Below are 25,669 nucleotides of genomic sequence, written 5' to 3' on the forward strand. Positions count from 1 at the left end.
AAGATAAAAATAACTCTTAACTCTTAATTTAATTAGAACTAGTTTTTTGAACTTACTAATACCGGCATGACAAGCAAGGGAGGGCAACATGCTTTATGAACCTCAAGAAACTTGGCCCAAAAATAACAAAGGAGAGAACCCTAAAGAAGCAGATAGAAAAACTTGTAAGTAGTCTAATCTTTTAATCAAGAGTTCAATTAATATTCAGAAAACATCTGCAGAACATGGTAAATTTGTAATAAATCTAGTAGCGTTGGACCCAAAGTGAAAGGAGAAGTATTTGTCACCTAGGAATTTAATAACCACTTTGATATTATATCCAAGCCATTCGAGAGAACAATACACATTAACATTATACATAATAACTAACTCAATCGTGAACATGTCCTAACTATACAGAAACAGGATAAAGGTACACTGGAAAAACAAGATCCTATCCATTGATTGAAGTTTGAATACTATGATGATGTTTTGCAATCATATTATATCTACATAATACAACTAGGTGAAAGGACAATCAACAAGTAAAGCTCATAGAATCAACAATTAGTACCTGTATCCGTGTTGTCTCTTCACCTACCACGCCGGATGTGACAATAATTATAACCCAAAAAATATAAGGGAACTTTTGACTTTCATTCTAATATTTCCTATTGAATACATAGGCAATTTGAATTTTCTACGACTTACTAAGAACTCGATTTTTAATTTTGATTCGAAATTTTGGTGCAGCAGAAGTACCTTCTGATGCTTCCGGCTTTGTATCAACCCTTCTGACTTCTGCTTTAGATACACTAGGTTCAATCGCTTTCAGTTCTTGTGTAGCAAATTCAGTCTCAGGTGGTTCTTTCTTACTAGAAAATTCAACCAAAGATTTGTTCGCTTCATGACCCAGCAGTTTTGCCATCTCTTTTTCCTTGCGCTTTTTCTCTTTCTTCAATCGTTTTCTTTCCAAATATTCTGGATCATCATTGTGCCCTTTATGTTCTTCTCGCTTCCGTCTTTTTTCTTTGCCTTTCTTCTTTTCTTTCCCATGCAAAGAAACATTTCCAGCCAATGAGTCTGCATGAAAATCAGGTCTCCCAACTGAGAGAGTTCGGAGGCTGACAAATCGCCGAGCATCAGCATCAATATTGTTGTCCTGGATAATGCTAGATGATGAGGGATCCAAATGCCGAGGTGAAAAAACAACACTTGAGTCAGCAGTACATTGGAGTTCTTTGACCAGTTCATCACCATCACTCAAGAATTTGGCACTACCAATGCTGGCAGTCAAGCGTGAACCATGATCGTGCCAAGAATTAACTTCCTCAACATTGTGATTACTCGGAGTCTCTCCAAAATTCCTTGGGGGTGCATCTACAGAAACTGAACTGCTAACTGCACGATCAATTTCATTTCGGCCACCTAATGATCGTTCAACCATTTGATTATCTGTATCAGCCCTACTGGCGGCAGAAGATTGTTTGACCCTGATTTTAACAACTGGCTTTTTCCGCTCTTGGCCAATTGAGGCAACATCAACTTCCTTAGGAACTTCATTGGGAGCTTCAGTTGGCGCTTCCTGCAGCAGTTCTGGATGCTCTTCTTTCGGAGCCTCAATGGGTGATTCCTTTGGAGTTTTGACATGCACATCTTTTGGAGGTTCAGGGGCTGTATTCCCAGGAGCCTCTTCAAGTATGTCCTTGAAAGCGTCTCCCATGCCCCAATCTTCTGTTAGGTTTTGGGTAGAGCAAGGCAGTTCAGGAGGTTTACTTTCTGGCTCAAGAACAATTATGTTTCTCTCATCGCTGCAATTTTCCACAAGACTCATTTGCAACGTTTTATTTTCTCTGGGTACTCCATGTAGAGTTGGTGGTCTAAAGTTACAAGCACAGATTACATTGATAATTAGTTCGCTTTCTTTTTTCCCCAAAATATACGAACAAAAGAAACTACATATTCTTGACCAGGAAAAAAAGGAACTATAGATACAAGATCAGAAATCATCAACAAAATGCAGACATTAACCAAATCATATTAACACAGGACGCTCCATTCAAGTTCACTTCATCAATTACACTGAAATGAAATATAAAAACAGGATTACATATTAGGTTTGATTTCCTATAAAAAATATAACTTTCAAATACCCAAAAAAGGAAAGTGCAAACTACCAAACTATATGCGTAATTGAATTTTAGGAAGGTAAAATGGTCTAATTAGTCTAGGCTAAAAGCAAAATCAAATATATATCATTTAACAAGATGAGGAGGAAGACAGGCAAAGGCTCCACAAGCACTGCACCAAAAGAGCCTACGAGGAACTAAGGATCAGCTAAAGTCCATATACCAGAGCATTTGAAACATGTTGAACAAAAACGGCATTCCACTTATATAAAATAATCAATAAGAATTACTTACAGGCAACAGCTCACACAAATTTCTATGACATTCAAATTATATTAATTTAATTAATTACAAAAATCACAAAAATAGATAGCCATAGAAGCTTGAAAAATATTGGGGGGCCTATATTAAAAGACAGAAAATATGAAGAAACCAAAAAAAAAAAAAAAAAAGTTCCCCTCCGAATGGGCAAGAAATCACTCAAAATCTCTAGACCATCAATCTTGTCATAAGCAGATACATGCAACATCCATACAAAAGATTAACCAGATAACCAAGTCAATTTCATTTATCTATGTATTTTATTAACTTTTTCTTCAAGGACTACGCATTAAACATATGCCTACCTTCCCGCAAGTATTTGTAATATGCAGAACAAATGGTGACGGAGAAGCACATTATTGAATGATACACGACCTTCAAGCAAACAAAGCAAAGCCACAAATGTTTGGCTTGAAATTTCTTCATTGGAATCAATTCTCATCTGACATAACCGCATAACATGAATGGCCAGTTTTACCTGCCCTGAAATCAAGGAATGTAAATTTGTAGATATATGATCAAGGGGAGAAAATGAAAATGAAGGAAAAACCATCAAGGAACATAGGAAGAATAATTCTTTTAGAAGAATAGAATCTTGGTCACAAAGGATGCACAACCTCTTAGGGAAAGCTCCTCTTCCACATATTTGATAAATAATAGTAATACTGCATCAGTTCCCTTGGAATGGAATTCAAGATCAAGGAGTGCTCTGCTTGCTTCAATACGAACTTGCCAAATTGCTTTTAAGTCCCGAAAAGGTTTTATAAGTTCATAGACACGATCCTGTGGTAAATCTCGAGGATTATTTATGACCATGCACAGCTTCAATGAGCAGTTTAATGAAAAATAAGGATAAACTTACAAGGGGAATGAATCCTGAAAGCTTCAATGCAATTTGTGTCAAGGTTCTGATACAACTGATAGTCAAGACTCCATTGTAGCTTGGCATGAGTCTAGTACAAGTCATTTCTATTGAAGTAAGTAACCATTACAAATAAATTTGATGAAATACACAACTTTGTAGGTAATGTGTTTGTTGACCTGTCAAATTGTAAGAGCCGGTCAATGTGCTTCAGGAGTGATGATAAAAGGAGAATACTCTGTCATTAGTTTTAGAGTCAGAAATATGGCCAATAAGGTTGGCAGTTAATGGCTATATGATACATTGTGAATCATAAGATTTGAAAGTAAATGACACAACTTTGACAATTATGCTTTAAACTAACTAGACAAGAGACAAAAGGCGAAATCATAACAGTATATTATCTAGTAGAAGGTTGCAACAGCAGTCTAGCGATTATAATCAATAAAAAAATCAAATCCATCCACCTGCTGCCCGAACTCAAGTTCACCAACTGACTGGACCAATTGAGCAAGCCAGAAGACATCTGAGTAGGGGTTTCCATTGTTGTCATTGTACTGCCACAAATAAGATAAAAATAAAATACAAGGAAAGTTGGCAACACCCTATAGTAAATAAGTCAAGGGGCAATTTCTCAAATAATAGAAACCTCACTGCAATACCAGCAAATCAACGAAACAAAATAAACAAGGAAGGAAATTTCTCAGTCGAAATGCAGTCCAAAAAATTTAAGAAAAAATCCAGAGAAGAAAAGTGGCCTCATAATAAAGTATAACTACAGTGGTTTGTCATATATATGGCAATAAGAAGCAGCCATAAATGACGCATGGTGTCAAAACTCCGTTCATTCCCATTGAATTTCAAATCTATGCTGCAGTCATGAACATATCAAAAATTAAAATTAAGGTATTTTAACATATATTCATCATAGATAAAATATCCAACTCAGATAAATGCCAAGGGAAAAAAAAAAACTTAAAGCCCATTACCATTCATTAGTTTGAGGAGCAATAAAAAGTTATTTCAGTTCAATATATTTAAAACAAGATATACTCTAATCTAGGCCCTCATACTAATGTTATAAACTAACACATATAATGCATCATAAATTGATTATTTTCTATTGTTTCATGGCTGTTATTGCAGATATCGTCATAGGGGAAAATTAAATAAACAATAACCTTCAATAGTTGTAAAACGAAGTCCACAGCCTCTCTTGGGCTTTTCCTGTCAGCAGTTCTGACCATAGCTACGGCATGTGGGATAGCCTAAAAGATTCAAATCAACAAAATAGAAGGGTCAGATATTTAATCAAAACATATAGAAGAGTTTAGGATCAAACAGTGAGTATCCATGCCATTCAGATATATCAAATTTATCAAGGGCACATCAAAGGTCGAGGATGTCAGCTCTAAGCCAATTGTAAACAGAGGGGCATTCAATATCCAATTGCAAATTTCAAATCATTAAATTAGAAGCAGAGGAAAACAACTTAGATTTTTCCCCCAGCAGTTCCAAAAAACACTTTTCCACCCCATGATGACCTTTCGATCATAAACTTGGGTTAATTGTATATATTCTAAAGATTAAGCCCATCATTGATGATCCAACAATTAGATTATCTCATGTGCATCTAAGCATTTTATGATTAGCAGCATCTGTGCATTCTATCCTTGACATATACAAAACCATGCCTTCTTGACTTTAATCAGGTCAGCTTTACCTCTCTCCCTCATAGCTACCCAATAATTCATGAAGTTACATGTTTGGACTTCACAAGCTCCCATCGAAGCATGAGCTATGCCTATGTGGAAATGGAGTATTCGCATTAAGAGAAGCCAATGGCTTCAATGGCCTATAGAGTGGATAACTCTACTACTAGTGGAACAATTCTACTTTCAGCCGAATGAAAGCACAATATTATGTTAAAATTAATAGACTTGGGACATATGGGAATATTATGTCATTATTGTTTATTCATTAAACTCCGCTTAGGGTTGTGTTAGGCCATCAACAGCCAATGTTAAAATTTGCTGAATCTATCATGAACATGGACAATAGACGTTATAATGTTAATGCTAGGTCGTTGCCCATAAGTAACGCGCTGCATAGCTCGAGTACAGTGATAAGTGAGTTAGAGCCGCTGCATCAGCGCCCGGATGTAGTGTTAAATGAGCAAGGGCTACCGCATCATTCTGGATGCACGCGGCTAAAGAAGTTAGCCCATAAGAGCAAAATTAGATTTGGTACTTGGAATGTTGGGACATTAAATTGTAAATCTGTAGAGGTTGTAGGGGTTATGATTCAAAGGAAAATCAATATCCTTTGCTTGCAAGAAACAAAATGGCGTGGAGAAGAAGCTAAGGATATTCAAGGTTTCAACCTTTGGTATACAGGAAAAGTAAGTGCACGCAATGGAGTAGGCATCATTATAGATAAGGAGTGGAAGAAGAACGTTGTAGAAGTTAGCAAAATTGGAGACAAAATTATTTCTTTAAAAATGATAATTGGACGTGAGACTGTTAATATTGTTAGCGCTTATGCGCCGCAAGTCGGGACAGAAGCCAGTCTTAAGGAATTATTTTGGGAGGATCTGGAGGGGTTGATTCGACACATACCACAGAGTGAAAAGATTTTTATTGGAGGAGACTTTGATGGGCATGTCGGGAGGGAAGCTGGTAAGTATGCGAGGGTGCATGGTGGTTTTGGTTTTGGAGAGCTAAACAATGAAGGACAAACTCTTCTTGATTTCTCATTGGCGTATGATTTTAAGATTGCCAACACTTGTTTCAAGAAGAGAGATGAGCATCTCATCACTTACAAAAGTGGAGCCTCAAGGTCACAGATTGATTTTCTTTTGGTTAGGAACACAGATAGAAAACTTTGTAAAAATTGTAAGGTGATCCCCGGAGATGCTGTAACGACACAACATAGGGTCCTAGTCCTTGATGTGTGTATTATGAGTAAATCCAAAAACGTCGACAAGTAGTAACACCAAGGATTAGGTGGTGGCAATTAAAAGGTGAGAAGCAAGATATTTTCAAGCGAAATCTTTTGGATAAAGGAATTTGGGAATCTCAGGGAAGTGCTAACATCATATGGGAGGATATGGCTAAAAAGATACGGGAGGTTGCAAAAGTAGTTTTGGGAGAATCGAAAGGTTCTGGTCCGAGAGATAAGGAGTCTTGGTGGTGGAATAATAGTGTACAGGACAAAATCAAGTATAAGAAGAATTGTTTTAAAGCCATACATTTGTGTAACAATGAGAAAAATTGGGAGAGGTACCGTATGGCTAAGAAGGAAACTAAGAGAGCTGTGGGTGAAACTCGTTCTAAAGCTTTTGAAGAATTTTATAAGAACCTTGAGACGAAGGAAGGAGAGCAAAATATTTATAAGACTGCCAAGAGTAGGGAAAGAAAATCAAGAGATCTAGAACAGGTAAGGTGTATTAAGGATGAAGAGGGAAGAATTTTAGTTACAGATGATGAAATTAAAAATAGATGGGAGACTTATTTTTCTAAACTTTTCAATGATGGAGAGGATTCATCTAGTAACTTGGAGGATTTAGTAACTGGTGAAGGAGAACAAAATTTGTCATTTTATCGAATAATACGTGATAAGGAGGTAAAGGAAGCTCTTAAGAAAATGGCAAATGGTAGAGCCAACGGACCTGATTGTATATCTATCGAAGCGTGGAAATGTTTAGGTGAAGAAGGGGTGAGATGGTTAACTAAGTTATTTAATGTGATTTTACGGTCCAAGAAAATGCCTGATGAGTGGAGGAGAAGTACATTAATTCCTATTTATAAAAATAAAGGAGATATTTAGAATTGTACTAACTATAGAGGGATTAAACTCATGAGCCACACAATGAAATTGTGGGAGAAAGTAATTGAGCACAGGTTGAGATTGGAGACAAGTATTTCTGAGAATCAATTTGGTTTTATGCCAGGTAGATCAACTACAGAGGCGATTTATCTACTAAGGGGATTAATGGAAAAGTATCGTTGTAAAGATAAAGATCTACACATGGTTTTTATTGATTTGGAAAAAGCTTATGACCGTATACCAAGAGAAGTGCTTTGGAAAGCGTTGGAAAAAAAGGGAGTACGGATTGCTTATATTAAAGCCATACAAGATATGTATGAGGGGGTAAAAAACTAGTATAAGAACGCCTAGTGGTCAAACAAAGGATTTTCCTATAAAAATTGGACTACATCAAGGATCATCTCTGAGTCCTTATTTGTTCAACTTGATTTTAAATGTTTTAACGGAACATATTCAAGAAGAAATCCTGAAATGTATGCTCTTCGCGGATGATATAGTTCTTATAGCAGAGACAAGAGAAGAGGCTAATTGCAAACTTGAGTTATGGAGGAGGATATTGGAGTTGAAAGGTTTTCGTCTAAGTAGAAGTAAGACGGAATATTTATATTATAAATTTGGTAAAGGACTATTCGAAAATAATTTGGAAGTGAAATTGGGAGATCAAATTATACCTCAAGTGGAAAAGTTTAGATATTTGGGAGCCATTATTCAAAATGATGGCGAAATCAGTGGAGATATTTCACATAGAATTCAAGCTAGGTGGTTTAATTGGAGAAAAGCTAAAGGAGTTATTTGTGACCGTAAGGTGCCTAATAAACTTAAAGGAAAGTTTTATCGCACTGCTACCAGACCGGCAATGTTATACAGTAGTGAATGCTGGGCTCTAACGGGACAGCAAGAGCATAAAGTTGGAGTAGCAGAGATGAGAATGTTACGATGGATGTGCGGACATACACGTAAAGATAAAATTCGAAATGAGCACATACGCGAAAAAGTGAGGGTGGCACCTATTGAGGAAAAAATGGTAGAAAATCGGTTGAGATGGTTTGGGCATGTACAAAGAAGACCAAGGGAGGCACCAGTGAGAAGAGTGGAACATATAACTTTGAGTCCGATTAAGAGAGGTAGAGGAAGGCCTAAGAGAACACTCTTGGAAGTTGTTGAACGTGATCTCTTAATTAATAATATTCCTAAAAGCTTGATAAATGATAGAGCACAATGGCGTTTTGCAATCCATGTAGCCGACCCCACCTAGTGGGATAAAGGCTTGTTGTTGTTGTTGTTGTATTGTTTATTCATTAGGCTTTATTAGTATTTATTAGGTTTTATCTCTCTTGATGTGTGTGTGTGTGTGTGTAGAACTAGTTTGCACATGAAAATACACATAAATGAGAGATACATTTTTCCTTTATCAGAGGACCACGTGGTTTCAAAGCATCAGGCTCAAAATTAAAATTAGGTTCTTTTGGGAATGGCTCCCATGAGACTTCATAGTCAATATGTGAGGGCATTTGTGTGGATAATGGTGAAGCAAATTTGGACTCTTGCTGCCATCCTAGACATGCTCAAGAGGCTCCAAATGGCGAAACATAGGACGGTGATGGTGAACTGCAATGCATGTAGCCCACACACGCCACCCCAGCAAACTATGTCAGAAAGCTTCTAGCAGCATGTGGTAACTTTGTTCAGGCCACGACCTTGTCGAACGGCGACGACGCACTCTCTCTAGCCAGACCCATGCAACTTTGGTGTATGGTTACATTGTTTTTGAACCATTCAATCTGTATGGTGTCGTTAGTGCCCCATTTTGTGGTGTTTGGAGTTATATTAGATTGTGGCTTCTAGTTTCAGTCTATTATGGAGTCTTTCCCACATTTGAAGTGCTAGGAGTGGTCCTATGGATACTCCTATGCAATGTCATGACTACTTTTTCCAGGTCTACACCTATGGCATTAGTTGCAAAAAGGGGTCTTTTCTTTAGGCTTTAAAGATGATTTGAAGGGCAGTGGTGTGAATTGTGGATTCTGCGGCATTCAACCATATGACTAGTAGTCATCAATTGTTCACCACTTACACCCCACGTGCTGGGAATGTTAAAAGTGAAAATTGTAGACGGTTCTTTAGCACCCGTGGTGGAAAAAGGGATTATCTATATATTAGATTCTATTGTTTTAGGATCTGTCCTCTATGTGCCAAAACTTAATTGCAATTTACTTTCAATCAGTCAATTGACTAGGCACTCAAATTGTTTTGCTATATTTCTCACGTCACATTGTGTGTTTCAGGATCTATCATCTGGTGCGACAATTGGCAATGCCAAGTAGTACAAGGGGCCCTATTACTTAGAAGTCATCACTTGACTGAGCAACTCACCTATTGTTAGTAATTTTGTATCTACCTCTAAAGTTAATGATTTTATGTTATGGCATAAGAGGATGGATCATCCTAATTTTTATTACCTTCAACATTTGTTTCTAACCTTATGCTTGAACTTGAATCATAGTGAATTCTAGTGTGTGAGAGGTGTGAATTTGCCAAACACCATCGAACTTTCTTTCCTAGAACCAAATACACAACCACTAAACCTTTCGCAACCATTCACAGTGACTTATGGGGACTATCTCATACTTCAAACTGTACTCAAACAAAATGATTTATTTCCTTCATTGATGGCCATACTCGTGTTTGTTGAGTTTATCTTTTCAAAAACAAGTCTTACACACCTAAGTCCTACACACCGATAATGGCATCGAGTACTTTAACCAGTCTTTGAGTAATTTCCTCCAAATGCATGGTATTGTCCATACAAGTACTTTTGCCCACACACCCCACAAAATGGGGTTGTAGAAAGGAAAAATAGACATATCCTTGAAGTTGCAAGGGCATTCATGTTCACTTGCAATGTGCCAAAGTTTTATTTGAGGGATGCCATTTTAATCATGACTTATCTTATCAACCAAATGTCTAGTCAAATCTCATCCTCAATCCTCTCAAAAAAATTGCAAAGTGTTTTTCCCATATCCCATATTGAAACCAAACTTCCACTTCATATGTTTGGTTGCACAGCCTTTATTTATATCCACCAAAGCAATAAACTTGAACCTCAAGCTATCAAGTACATCTTTCTTGGTTGTTCTCCAACTTAAAAAGGATACAAATGTTTTGATCCAGTTTCTAAATTCACCCTTGTAAGCCTTGATGTTACATTGCATGAAGAAACACCTTTTTATTCCAATTCTTCAATTCAGGGGGTGAGTATAGGTGAATTTCAGACTTGGAAACCAGAATCTAATACAAAATATGTACTTCTTGAGCCATTACTTCCTATACCAAAACCATCACCCTTGCCAATTTTTTCCGTCAATCACCCTACCTACACCAACCTCTTCTCTCATGCTAAGGTTTGAGAAAAACAAGAAAATAGAGGGGGATGTAGAAAGAACACAAAAGGGAGAGTTGTTGGTTTACACTTGAAAGAAGAAATCAAAAGATAGTGAGCAACGTGTATTTGAGGTAGCAAGAGAGTCAAAACCAGAGGTAATTCTTGAAGCTGAAGTACTAAAGACTGATCTATCCAATGAGCTAGATGATTCAAAACAAGGAAGTGAATTTGCTAATCTTGATCTACCTACTGCTTTCCAAAAACAACCTTAGTCTTGTGCTTTGCATCTGATTCAGAAGCATGTACCCCACAAGGTGCTCTTTCTTAGTTATTAGGCCTTCATCACTAATTTCGATAAAGTTGTTATTCCTAGCAACATCCAAGAGGCACTGGGAATCCCAGGATGGAGAAATGCAGTTACGAAGAAAATGAGAGTTTTGGAGAAAAATGGAACATGGGAGATTGTTGAAAGACCTAGAGGTAAGAAATTGGTTAATTGCAAGTGAGTTTTTACCCAAAAGTGCAAGGTTGATAGCATACTTGACAAGTTAAAGGCACGGTTACTAGCAAGGGGTTTCACCCAGACATATGGTATAGACTACAAAGAGACATTTGCGCCAGTGACAAAGCTAAACACTATCAGATTCTATTGTTAGTAGCAGCCAACCTTGAATGGCCAATTCATCAGCTAGATATCAAGAATGCCTTTCTAAATGGAGGATTGAAGGAAGAAGTTTATATGACTCTACCTTTGGAGTTTGATAGAGGCAACAGTGACAAAGTATGCCAACTGAAGAAATCCTTGTATAACTTGAAACAATCATCTAGAGCATGGTTTGACAAATTCTCAAAGGTTCTAAAGTTAGAAAGCTACAAACAAGGATTATTAGATCACACAATGTTTGTTAAGGCTGAGGGAGCTAAGAAGTACATCCTTATTGTGTATATAGATGATATAATTCTTATAGGAGGTCATGTTGAGGAAATCGCAATGATAAAGATTGTCCTTCGAAAGGAATTTGAAGTCAAGGATCTCAGGAACTTTAAATATTTTCTCGGGATGGAAGTTGCAAGGTCAAAACGAAGCATATATATATATATATATATCTTAGAGGAAGTATATACTTGATCTTCTCAAGGAAACTGGTATGTTAGGTTGAAAACTTGAGGAAACTTCTATTGTGGTCTCGAGAAAGAAGAAGAATAAGTCTGAGAAAAACAGTGAGGAGGAGTCAGAAGAAGAAGACAACTCTAATGATAAGGTTGAAGAAGAAGAAGACAAGAAAAAAAAAAGAAACAATTGATAAAGACAAATATTAGAGATTGGTTGGGAACCTCATTTATATATCCCATATAAGGCCAAATATTTCTTTTGCTATTAGTGTAGTGAGTCAATAAATGTATGATCCAATGAAGAAACACCTAGAAATTGTATACAGGATTCTTAGATACCTTAAAGGCACACTTGGTAAGGGATTGCTATTTAAGAGGCATGATCAAAAGACAATTGAGATCTATATAGATGCAGACTAGGGGAGAACTTATGGAAATAGGAGATCCACCTTCAGCTATTGCTCATTTGTGTGGGGAAACTTGATGACTTGGAGAAGTCAAAAGTAAAGAGTTGTATCTAGAAGCAGTGTTGAATTAGAATTGAGAGCATTAGCTCAAGGAATTACAAAAGAACTATGGATAAGAAAGGTCATGGACGAAATACAGGTAAGAATTGATCCACCAATGAAGTTGTATTGTGATAACAAAGCTGCCGTAAGCATGGCATTAAATCCTGTACAACATGAAAGATCTAAACATGTTGAAGTGATAGACATTTTCTTAGAGAGAAAGTTGAAGGCATTGTATATTTGACATACCTACCTACAAAGTTACAAGTTGTGGGTGTGCTGATCAAGGGACTAAGCCTGCCTTTGAAAGTTATATAAACAAGTTGGACATCATTAACATCTATGATCTACCTTGAGGGGAGTGTGGGAATATTACATCATTATTGTAAATAATTAGCATTTATTACCATTATTCATTAGGCCTTGTTAGTATTTATTAGGTTTTATCTCTCTTGATGAATATATATAGCACCAATTTGTACATTAGAATATACATGAATCAAAAATACAGTTTTCCTCTCTCATAATACCACAGGACAGCATATTATGGTCCATCAAAACATGCTAAATAATGTTCAAACAAGCGTAAGCACTCAATCACATCACCTAAATACACATCCTACCTCCTTGCATTACCTCAAGAACAAAGTACTCGGCAAAATCATGAAAGTCATTTGGCCTGGCAAGAGTAGTACAAAACCAACCCTTGTCACTTCATATTGTTCAAGTTAACGGAGAGAAAGTAAGAACAGAATTTCAAAAGCCTTACTTTGGGAGTCCAATATCAGGATCAAACCTCCGACTCTTATAAAATTTCACCAAATGGAGTAGACCAGCCCAATCAGTTTCCTGCTACATAAGAAACAAAGAATTTTCTGTCATGTCATGTTTGAAAGAAAAAAAATTATCAACATTTTCTTGTCTTTAATCTGGTAGAAGGAAGCAGAGTCAAATAGTTTACAGATTCTGATTTTAGTTAATAATCCATGAACCTTACGGTCACTAATCTCTCAGTTACTCTAGACTTGCCAAAACTAGAGTTCAATTCATCATATCTCAAGTGCATATCTAACAGTAAGCGGACTCCTAATATGATAAAGCAAATAAGACATCAGAACTTCCACTTAAAGACGGTTAAAACAAGAATGGACTATTTAATGCATAACCTGCTTGCAACTACACAATTGTTTGATATTTCAGAACATTTGCTGCAAGTAATTTAATTAATTAGACATTAATTATAATCTCTTGGGGCAGAAAGTAAAAGCAAGATGCATTAAAAATAAAAATAGTTGTATGAGTATAATAAGGATGTGAAGTTCATAAAATTGTAAAATGGAGGAATTATAACGAAATTTAAAATATATGCACAAGATAGATAAAGGCATTACATTTAAAATAAAAAATTGTAAAATATAACAGCATAAATAGATGGTTAACAATTTCAATTTCCTTACATGAAATGTGACAAAACAAACAAATATTGCAATTAAACAGATTATCTATAAGAGTTAATCACCATATTTGATCAACATTTTTGTGTAATATTCTCATGCATCGCATTGGGAAGTAAAAGCAAGATATGTGGCATTGTCAAGGATAAGAAGCATGGATGAACTACAGATTTTGATGCATGATCATGAAAATACTGGTAGAACTGTAGAAGAACAACAATAAATGTTGTTTACAAAGAGTTCTTTAGGAATCTGGGTTCATGAGATATTAAATATCCATTCTAATTGTCATCCCTTTTATGCTTGATATCATGAAGTTGTAGTAATGGATTAACATTTTCTTTATTGGTAATGGAGGTTGTGAATAGATGAGATGAATTTTTATGTATTAGGAATCATTCTGTTATGTCATAAAGTAATGATATCTCAACTAATATAGTATCAATAAAAATAAAAATAAAGTTGCGATGTACAATTTATTATAGTTTTTGGCTCTCGTGCATTGCATAGGATAGTAAAAGCTAGTTTCTAATGGTAAGCAGACTCCTAATATGATAAAGCAAATAAGACATCAGAACTTCCACTTAAAGGCGGATAAAACAAGAATGGACTGTTTAATGCATAACCTGCTTACAACTACACATACTGCAACTGTTTGATATTTCAGAACATTTGCTGCAAAAGGTAATCAATCATTTAAATACCTCAGATGCTGCACTAGCCAATGCAAATGCAGCTTCAATCCGAACTCTCCAAAAAGCCTTGAGTTATGGAGGAAAAAAACAAAATACTAGATTAGGATAAAAAATAATCATTGAAAAAAAGTAACAAAGCAGAAAGCAGCCAAACCTTGGAGTCAGTGAGAAAATTGTTTAAGGCAGTTACAACAGCAAAAGATATCTGGGGTAATGCCTCAATGGTTGCAATTGCTTGAGCCTGAGCAATAACATCTTTGTCCTTCTCTAATTGATTAATCTGAATAATGATATCAACTTGCCTAGAATCAATAATCAATAAATTGATAATGCTAAAAAAGATAAATATAAAAAATGAAACAGAGAAACCAATACAACCAGAAACATGAAAGAATAAGTGTGATTAAATTATAAAAAGGCTGACAATGCTTATTTTATGTATTTAGGCCCTACTGTATTCTTCATTGATAAGGACAGAGTTCTAGCGACAGCAGCCCAATTTAGGTCTAGATGAGATGATTAAAAGGGCATATAAACAGATAAAGAAAATGGTTCAGGTAGGAATGGAATCCCATGACCTTGGAAGGAAGACTTTGCGTTCAGTTGTTTCATTACTTGAAAAGTTCAAGCTTGCTTGACTCTTTCTTCTACCAGCCAGACGACCACTGTGGTAAGTGAATTCACAGGTTTCCATTAAATATATTTTCCAATAGGATAGCACAGCTAGCTTAACGTATTGATTTGATCCAAGGACCAAGGACCAATGAGAGGGGCCAGAAACTAATATGATCTTATATATGATAAAACCTCAGCATCATATACATATGTGTGTGGTGAGATTTGATGGACTTTAGCAGCAGCAAAAATAATAAGCCCTATTCCACAAAGTGAGGTTGGTTACAAGACTTGCACAACTCTGTTGTGCAATATTAGCAACTACCTCTTCAAATATATCATTCACCGAAAGATCTTATTCAATAACTTCCTTGAATGCCCGTTTTGATCTCCCTCTAGATATCTTCACAAGGGTAAAGACAATTCAATTCTTTTTCTTAGTTCCTCTTGCAGCTTTCTTTTCTTATGTTCAAACCACCTTAATCATTTTTTCACTATTTTCTCCTTCATAGATGCCATGCCAACTTTTTGTTGTATACAATAATTATAGATCTTTTGCTTTCTTGGATGACCACAAATTCATCTCAACATCATCATATCTTACATTTTTATTGCAATCAATATGTCATCATATCTTGGGCCAACTATTTGACTGACCTATTTGGCATGGCAAGACCTCTTGGTAGTCTATTTCAAAGACTAACCTATATGGACATTGAAACTATTTGCTGCCTCAAGGCGTCTGTGTAATCTAGGTTACATTTGAAAGATTCTATCAACAGATAAAACCTTATCCAATAAACAAATAAATAAAAAATTTAATAAAACCAAAAATAACAGAGAGGAAAAATGTAACATGGTGTTTGGCTATATGGACTTGTTCTCCAACAAAATGCAACTCAGTTTCACATGCTATCATGTGCTTCTGCACAGTCCTTGAAGAACTCCCATGTTCTAAGTGTGTGAGAGCAGGTGAGCATCAGACTCTAGTTGCCTTCCTCCTAGAAAGACTCATTGGCCATTTTCCCTTTGAGCCCCGCCTTTACTCTTCAAGCTCCAACCATGAAGATGACTCATCAACATCATTTGAGGCTACTAGTAGGGTGTGCTGCCAATGGGGTGGCTGCACCATGGTGGGTATGGGAATAAATATTTATTGTATAATCATTTTAATTAGACTTTATTGGTAATTATTTCCCCCTCCTCTATATAATCCACATTATCTTAGTACTAAGACAAATAAGAAATATTCTTCTCTCTGAAATTCACATGGCATCAAAGCATTTAGGTTATGAAAGAGTGTGTTAAGGTTTCTGGGTTATGAATCGCATGATATCTCCTTTCTACTACTTAGGGGCATTCATATGCATAATGATGGAGGCAGTACTGACTCTCACCGCTAGCCCCATGAGCAAGAGGAGACTCCATTTGAGGCCCAACCCAAAAAAACCACCACGAATGGTGGCGCGTGTGGTTCTCAAAGCATTCTGCTCTAGCGAGCTCTCATTGACACGTGGGAGAGCATGAGATGCTTGATAAAGCTTTGACGACTTCTTTCGACATCAACTTGAAGTTTTCGTCTAGATTTCTAAGTCCTCAAGTATTGGAGCCTTCAGGCCATATGATTAGTTGTTATGAGTTGTTTACCACTTACATCCCGTGTCGAGAATGTTAAAGTAAAGATTGTAGATGGCTCTTTGGCACTTGTAGCAATTAAAGAGGGTATTCATATTTCCGACTCTACAATGTTGGAATTTGTCCTCCATGTGCCTAAACTTAATTGTAATTTACTTTCCGTCAATTAGTTGACCAAGTAATCACATTGTTATGCTAAATTCTTCCCTTCCCAGTGTGTTTCAGGACATATTATAGGGAGCAACATTCGAAAGTGTCAAGGAATATGAGGGGCTATACTATTTCGACATCACCACTCAAGTGAGCAACTCACCGATTGTTGGTAACCCTCCATCTACCTCTAAAGTCAATCATTTTATGTTATGGTATAAGAGGATAGGTCACCCTAATTTTTTTTACCTTCAGCATTGGTTCCCAACCTTGTGATCAAACATAGATGTTAATAATATTCATTGTAAAGTGTGTGAGCTTGCCAAACACCATAGAACTTCCTTTCCTAGAGCCGCCATGCACACCTACCAAACCATTCACAACCATTCATATTTCCTTCATTGATCATCATACTCATGTCTATTGAGTTCATCTTTTAATAAACAAGTTTGAGGCGGCATCCACATTCATGACTTTCTTCAACATGATCAAAACTCAATTCAACATTACCATCCAAGTTTTACATACTGACAATGGAACTAAGTACTTTAACCAATCCTTGAGTGCTTTCTTCCAAATGCATAGTATTGTCCATGCCAGTTCTTGTGCCCATACATCCTAACAAAATGAGGTTGCCGAAAGGAAAAATCATCATATCCTTGATGTTGTCAGAGCACTCGTGTTTACTTACAATGTGCCCGCAATTTATTAAGGGGATGCAATTTTGACTGCAACCTACCTAATCAATCATATGCCCAGTCGAATTTTATCCTTTAAAACCCTCTTTATAAATTACAAAGTGTTTTCTCCACATCTTACATTCAAACCAATCTTCCACTTTGTGTGTTTGGTTGCACAGCCTTTGTCCATAACCACCAAAGTACTAAACTTGACCCTCAAGCTGCCAAATGCATCTTTCTTGGCTATTTTGCTACTTAGAGAGGATTCCGATGCTTTGATCTTATCTTAAAACACACATTTGTTAGCCTTGATGTCTCCTTTCATGAAGATGCTCCTTTCTAAACCAATCCTTCAATTCAAAGGGAGAACATAGGTGAATCTCAAACTTGGAGACAAGAATCTAATAGAGAATTGGTGCTTCCTGAGCCATGGTTTACACCAAATGAGCCATTATTGCCACCACTAACTCTTAAACCATTGCTTGCACCTACCTTACCAACACCACCATCTTCTATGCCACAACCTGAAGAATGCATGCAAGCAGGAGATGCAAAAAAAATCACAAAAAGGAGAGTTGTATGTTTACACTGAAAAAAAGAGTCAAGAGACAGTGAACAACTTGTACCTAAAGCACCAAGAGAGTATGAACAAACAGAAACTCATGGTAACATAGAAGTTGGGGAAATTCCTAAAAACTCAAAGCTATATGGTATAGAAGAAATAGATCTACTAATCTTGATCTTCCCATTGCTTTGAGGAAGCAAACTCGCTCATATACTTTCCATCTGCTAAAGAAGTTTGTTTCTTACCATACACTTTCTTCTTAATATTGGCCTTTTGTTAATAATCTTGATAAGGTGAAGGTACGTGAGGCTATACAAGAAGCTCTAAGTATCCTTGAATGGCGAAGCGCTATCACAGAAGAGATGAGGGCTCTATAAAATAATGAGACATGGGGACTTGTTTGATTACCCAAAGTAAAGAGAACAAAAAGTTGTAAGCAGGTATTCACCCTAAAATACAAGGTTGATGGTGCCCTTGACAAGTTGAAAACACACTCGGTTGCAAAAAGGTTTACCCAGACATATGGTCAAGACTATGAAGAAACCTTTGCTTCAGTGGCAAAGTTGAACACTATCAATCTCATTGTCTATAACAGCTAATCTAGAGTGACCTCTTCATCAACTTGATAGAGAATGCCTTTTTAAAGGGAGAGTTGAAAGAATAAGTCCATATGACTATACTCTCTCCTTATTAAAGTCAAGAAAACCAAAAAAGAAGAAAAACTCAGAGGAGGAAGGTAAAGAGGAGGAGGAAGCTAAAGAAAAGGAAGAAGCAACCGACAAAGAGAGATATCAAAAACTCATAGGAAAATTGATATATGTTTCTCATACAAGACTAGATATGGCTTTCGTTGTCAGTGTAGCTAGTCAACAAATGAGTTGTCTAATGAAGAGCCATATGGAGACAGTTTACAAGATTTTCAGATATTTGAAAGGTACTCTTGGTAGAGGCTTGTTCTTTAGAAAATATAAACAAATATCCATAGAAGTTTACATTGATGCAAGTTGGGGTAGAACCTATAAAGATCAAAGGTCAACCTCTGGTTATTGCTCTTTTAGATAGGGAAATTTAGTGACATGGAGAAGCCAAAAGCAAAGAGTTGTTTCAAGAAGCAATGCTGAATTTGAATTGAGAGCTTTAGCTCAAGGAATAGCAGAGGAGTTATGGCTGAAACGTGTGTTGAATGAAATATAAGTTAGATCAAGCTTACTAGTAAAGCTCTACTACAATGAAAAGGTTGTCATAAGCATGGCCTTAAATCCAAAATAGCATGACAGATCAAAACATGTAAAGATTGACCAACACTTTATTAGAGAAAAAGTGGAAGAAGGAATTTGATGTTTGACATATTTGCCTACAAAGTTGCAAGCAGCTGATGTTTTGACTAAGGGGTTACTTAGACTTGCATTTGAGAATTGTATAAGCAAGGTGCACATAATTAGTATCTATAAATTAACTTGAGGGGACTGTGGGAATATTTAATATTTAGTGTATAATCTTTATTATTTTTATTAGACTTTATTAGATTTTACCAGTAATTATTTCCCCCTCCTCTATATAATCAACATGTATCTCAGTACTAAGATGAATAAAATATATTCTTCTCTCTAAAATTCACAGTGGGAATGAGGCACAACCACTAGAGAAGGTTGGGCTTTTCAGGAAAGAAGGAAAAACAGGGAGAAAGAAAAGGAAAGAGAGACACTAATGATTGGAGTGATGCACAATCACTAGAGGATTTCAAAACATATAGAAATTGTGAAGGAGGAGTATGAGAAAGAAAGCTAGAGACAACTGAGAAATCTAGTAAGTTCAAACTTGAATGAACTTATTTTTAGCGAGAGCTTGATACAATGTAATAATGGCTAATAATTGAAAAAACCAATACAAAATAAAACCCAGAACTATGTGCAATCAACCCTAATTAAAGTTTACTATGAAACCAAAAGAATAGGAGAGAAAAATTAAATGACCACTATTGCCAACATGTCATCCTTACCACACATCTGAACTGGCTGATTAAAGTTAATCTCAGCGAGGTACTCCATTTCAGGATCTGCTCTAATCCATAATAAAGGTGATTCAGAACTGCATATCACAAAAAGAACAATGTAAGAAAGTATTACATGGATCAAAACAGCTAAATGGAAACCAATCTACCTGGAGCGCACATCCATGGCAGGTGCATCACCATTATCATCCGATCCATCAGGTTTTGAACCTTTCTTAGGCTTTTGGAATCGCCTAGCAGCAAGTTTTGAGTGGCATTGAATTTCCAATAGCTGCCATGCTTCTCCAGCCATTGGTAGAATTGGATGGTCATACATGCCATCAAGTTCATAGACCCTAATACTCATCATCCCGGGCCATCCAACATCTCCATCTCGATTTTCAGTTTCTGGATTAACATCAAGAATTGATGCCCTTGAATTTTGTAATGCTGTGCAACCCCGCAAGACTGCTAATTCAACCATATTCTTCCTTTTGTTATAGGAAAGCCCAAACCTTAACAACAACAATGAGAAACACGTGAGCACATGGAAAGAATAGACATTAAATGAATAGTAGCAAGTAGCATCCTTATATTACACCTTAGGACAGGGCATCCACATGAACCAACCCATCGAGGGAAGAACTCTTTAAGAAAAGGACGTTCCAGATTTCCCACCTTATTGGCAAAATGTCGAAACTGCATATGAAATATATTAACACAGACAAAATGTCACATCTACATTACAGCTATATTTAAAGAACTAAACCCCATGGGTCAGGCAAACCATATTTAAAAGAATAATTTTTTTTTTTAAATCTCAGCTCATATTTCTTTTGTCCAAGTCCAAAAGCTCTCTACTCAAACAGCTTATGTTGTAACACCAATAACAGTTAAATATTAATTAATACGGCCCCCCCTCCCCAAGCCAAGTTGACAATTAATTACCCCATCAAACGGTAATGTTTAATCTCTTAAAACAGGAAACATGTACTAATCATCAATCTTTCTAAAATTGATTCCAAAGCCAGCTTTAAATAATAAACTTGCAAATGAATAGGAATGCTGTAGAGAGTTGAACAACTCAGAAAGTTCACAGCAAATGCTGGTAGTAGAATCCAACATATCATTAAAAATGTGTATTAGACGGAGACCTTTTTTAACAAAAGCTAAAATCAGAAAATACCAAAACAAAAAACAGAACAAAATAGCAAAAAGCCTACGAAGCTAGTTAGAAAGTGCAACCACATTTACAACAAGTACATGACAAAAAATTTTTTTGTTAGTATTCCATAGGCAAGCAAAAATATTTTTTTCCTTTCCACTTCAAAAATTTTGATATCCACAACTGCAAACTCAAGATATCCCAGCTTGTAAATATAAGTTCCCTACTCCATTACCTTGGAGTATATAAAAAACACCAGACAAAAATCAGCATACCATCTAGGGTGTTCTCATACAATTCCCAGGGGCATTCTACATTGTGTTAAGTGCCATTTACCCATCTCCTAACATATAGATATAGTATAACCATATACATGACAATAGACATACCAGCCTGGTCTGCTATAATAAATCATCTTAATGCCGCATAAAAATTCAGAAATTCCACAATTAAGATAGATCCATACTTTTGATAGCACACATAGATCAATCCAACAGTAACAACTTCGATGATAATAGTCATAAAACATAAGTAATTCCCAGCAACTACCATGATTAAATAAATATTGAAGCCTCATCCAACATCTGCGTTTGACTATATGCAAAACAACAGTGAAGGGAGCTTGAACTAATTAGGTGAAAATGGATTAACCAATTTTCTAACTGAAAGCGTTTTATATATCTCTATTTCCTCTATAAAATTTATCAAGATTATGTGCAGGTAAATAGTTTACAGAGCATATAAAAATACAAGCAAATTACCTCCTTAGTACTAAGAGTTTTCACAGAACGGGTTTTATCTTGAGCCCGAGAAACTATTGTCTGCAAAATCTGCAGGTAAAAAACAAATATAAATAATGATAAACATCAGATCTCTCATTTGGGCACCTAACCGACATAACAAAGTAAAACTTTCGTTAAAAAAGAAAGAAAGAAAGAAAGAAAGAGTTATGGAAAAGGATGATGGTAGATCAACTATCTAACAATACTGAAGAAGCTTATACTAACTGAATAAACTAAAAAAATTCAGGGTACAAAAATATTCAAGGATTTTATAGCTGAAGAAGCTTATAGCTAATACATCCCATAAGGAAAGAGCAGAACAACTAAGCAGACTTCCTGGAGGCAGCAGGCCATGCTCTAAGTAAGGAAAGAAAATAAAATCATCTCAGCATAAAATACCAACAGCTAAATCCTAAAGAAAATAAAGCTGGTAAATAAAAAGGAAAGAGACGTTGCTAAGAATCAGGCCTTCAAGAGGTGGGTCAACTATTGAATACGCTAGATTCTAGAAATATTCTCCAGATCTGTTATATTTCAATTGATTAAACAAATCAACCTTAATTGCCTATATTTTTGGACCACATAATTCAATACTCCCTCTCAAGTTGGGGAGTATATTTTGGGGTGAACACCCACTGTTCATTCTTTTCTGTGACCCTCATATTTTCCATCACACCACTTCGCCACTTAGGGATGCTTAGAGCTTCTTGTATAGTCTTAAGTACCTTCACCTTATCAAGATTAGTAACAAAAGCCTGATATTGAGGAGAGAGTTCGTTATATGAAACAAACCTCTCTCTGTCAGATAGAAAGTACATAAGCAAGATTGCTTCCTCAAAGCAATAGGAAGATCAAGATCAGGAGATTCACTCATTTCTTCTGTACCATCGAGCTTTGCGGTTTTAGGAGTTGCCTCAAATTCTAAGTCTCCATGAGTTTTTGCTTCAGGATATACCTCTAGTTTCGATTCTCTTGATATTTCAGATATAAGTTGTTCACTATCTTTTGATTTTTTTTTTTTCTGAGTGTAAGCTGACAGTTTTCCCTTTTGTGGTCTTTCTGCAACTCCTCCTGTTTGCCCATGTTCCTCAAGTTGTGCATAAGAGAAAATGGTTATGCTGGTAGGGTAGGTAAAGGTAATAGCTCAGGGGTTGGTGGTAGTAATTGTTGGAAATTGTGCCCTAAGACTAATCATTGTACAATATACATTGTTATTTAATGAATTTCTCTTTTGTTATCATATTAATTGCATGTTCATTGATAAGAATATTTCTCATTGCCCTAAATTAGGTTAACTTGGCTCTACTATCATGTAGAATTTTAGAGAAAAGAATATTTCTCATTGATAATAATGCAAAGGTACATGTTGGCTCTATACACAGGAGGGGAAATAATTACTAATAAACTCTAATAAAACCTAATAAATACTAATAAAGGCTGTACACGAAAGATAATATTTACAATAAATATCAAATATTCCCACACATTTTAACAAAAGTTCTCACCAGAGACAGATTTGAAGAATTGAGTTCTAAGCTAGGAATGATCAACATCTATTCTCTAGCTTGAGGGGGAGGAGGGTTGAAGTGGTGCCGTTTACACTATGGTAAATTAGCGTTTATTTAGCATTTAACTGTTTCTATTTAACGGGCCTTGTATTTCGGCCATAACAGAATAAAATCAGCAGTTACTACTTTCTCATTTATCTCCACGATTTTAGTAAGATTCTAGGGTGCAGTTGAATTGTGGCTAAACCTAGCTTCTACGTATATGTACCCTAGTAACAATCAAAAATAGCTAGCTGTTTCTGCCTCCAAAATCATCACTCATCTTCTATCTTTCTGCATCCTCCTAGTTTCTTAATTAATCTACTTCTAATTGAACAAAATATAAGGGAAGAACATGAAAAAAGAAAATACCAGAAATGGGAAGGAAACTCACTTTACGAAAAGATTCAGGACCCATTTGCTTTTCCAGCATCTGAAGAATAGCAACCTGAAGATAGTTAAACAAAAAAATTTTTAATGATGTATTTCCAAACCAAACAAGGAAACAAATGAGCATACTGACATGTAGCTATCTTTGTAAAAAGAAACTTACAGACTTCCATGATCTTATTTTTCCATAAAAACCTATGCATTGGGTTCCATATAAATCCATGCAAGACGCTGAACAGCTCAAAGCTGTCACTCCACTGTTATCTGCTTTACAAACAGCACAATTTGCCTGCAGACGATTTGTGAACAGCACAAATTGATGATAATACACAAATCCAAATAGCATAATAAATCACAATTTTAACCAAGAGGATAAAGTTCACCAATTATCATATGTTTACATTTTGTCCACTTTGTTTTTTCTCTTCATTTATGACGTATTTTATCAGATTCTTGAGAAACTTGTTTGTGAGTAATTTGAGAGAAAATGTATATTCTCATTCTTTCATCTCAACATTGTAATACAACTAGGAATTTATAGATCAAGGTGACACAGAAAATAATGAAGACTATTAAATACTACTAATGACTAATAAAGCCTAATAAATCAAATATATTCACAAAAGTTACATTATCTCCACACTCTACCTCAAGCTAGATTATAGATGCTAATCATGTCCAACTTGTTTAGGCAACTCTCAAATGTAAGCATAAGTAACCCTTAGTAAATACATTGGCAGCTTGAAGGTTAGTGGGCAAATACATCAAACATATAATTCCTTCTTCCACTTTTTCTCTAATAAAATGCCTATCCACCTCCACATGTTTAGATCTCTCATGTTGAACAGGATTCAAAGCCATGCTTATAACTGCTCGATTGTCACAATAGAGTTTTAGTGGTAAGTCCACCTTGACACGTGTCTCTTCCGGGACATTTTTCAACCGTAATTCTTCCATTATTCCTTGAGCCAACAATTAACTCAAACTCAGCATTGATCTTAAGAACCAAATTTCCCCATGCAAAAGAGCAATAACGATAGGATGATCTTCTATCGAAATGAGTTCCTCCCTAATCTACATCTGTGTAATACCTCTATGATTCTTCATTCCTATTTTTGGTAGAATAATCCTCTATCAAGAGTGCCTTTTAGATACCTCAAGATCCTATGGGCTCCTTCCATATGCTTCTTCTTTGGCTCAGACACGTATTGGCTAACTGGATTTATTGCAAAATCTATATTTGGTCTTGTATGAGAGAAATAAATCGGTTTCCCAACAAGTCTCTGATATCCCTCTTTGTCTACAACCTCTTCTTTCTCACATCTTCTTCATCATCAAAATCTTTTTCTTTTGACTTTTTCTTGTTATTCTTTTTAGACTTCTTTTTCTTTAAAACTACAATTGGAGTTTCAGTACACCTATAACCCAACACACCTGTTTCCTTTAGAAGGTCAAGCACATACTTCTTCTGAGATACATAAATGCCTCTCTTTGACCTTGTAACTTCCATTCCTAGAACATATTTAAAGCTCCCAAGGTCTTTGAGTTCAAATTTTTTTTCCAAGAGCAGTCTTAATTCTTCCTATTTCCTTAACATGATCTCTTATGAGAATTATGTCATCAACATGCACAATAAGAATGCATCTCTCACCTCCCTCAGCTTTAAACCATATAGGGATTTGTTCAACTTGCACACTGACTACTTTTGCCTTTATCAAGCCCTGGAGGTGGGGTCATATATAATTATTCTTTTAGTTCTCCATTTAGGAAGGCATTCTTAATATCTAGTTGATAGAGTGGCCATTCTAAGTTGGTTGACATAGATAAAAGGACTCTGATGGTGTTCAGCTACACCACTGATGTAAAAGTTTCCTTGCA

At 35.9% G+C, this 25,669-nt stretch overlaps 1 protein-coding gene across 1 annotated transcript in view; it reads right to left on the reverse strand.

Annotated features, from left to right (window-relative positions):
* Positions 1-413: 413 nt before the first annotated feature.
* Positions 414-25,669, reverse strand: part of LOC129309530 (transcription initiation factor TFIID subunit 2) — a 38,110-nt gene continuing 12,854 nt past the window's right edge. The window contains 17 exon segments of the mRNA XM_054951135.1: positions 414-1,859; positions 2,735-2,912; positions 3,047-3,212; positions 3,292-3,382; positions 3,471-3,529; positions 3,759-3,848; positions 4,473-4,559; positions 12,760-12,802; positions 12,893-12,972; positions 14,282-14,338; positions 14,427-14,553; positions 19,919-20,005; positions 20,078-20,422; positions 20,509-20,606; positions 21,834-21,902; positions 23,796-23,849; positions 23,955-24,080. Coding sequence (XP_054807110.1) covers positions 680-1,859; positions 2,735-2,912; positions 3,047-3,212; positions 3,292-3,382; positions 3,471-3,529; positions 3,759-3,848; positions 4,473-4,559; positions 12,760-12,802; positions 12,893-12,972; positions 14,282-14,338; positions 14,427-14,553; positions 19,919-20,005; positions 20,078-20,422; positions 20,509-20,606; positions 21,834-21,902; positions 23,796-23,849; positions 23,955-24,080 — 2,937 coding nt within the window. The 3' untranslated portion in view covers positions 414-679.

This window comes from Prosopis cineraria, unplaced genomic scaffold, assembly GCF_029017545.1.
Source record: "Prosopis cineraria cultivar Desert tree isolate PC_DT_omini unplaced genomic scaffold, ASM2901754v1 PC4, whole genome shotgun sequence".
NCBI lineage: Eukaryota > Viridiplantae > Streptophyta > Magnoliopsida > Fabales > Fabaceae > Prosopis > Prosopis cineraria.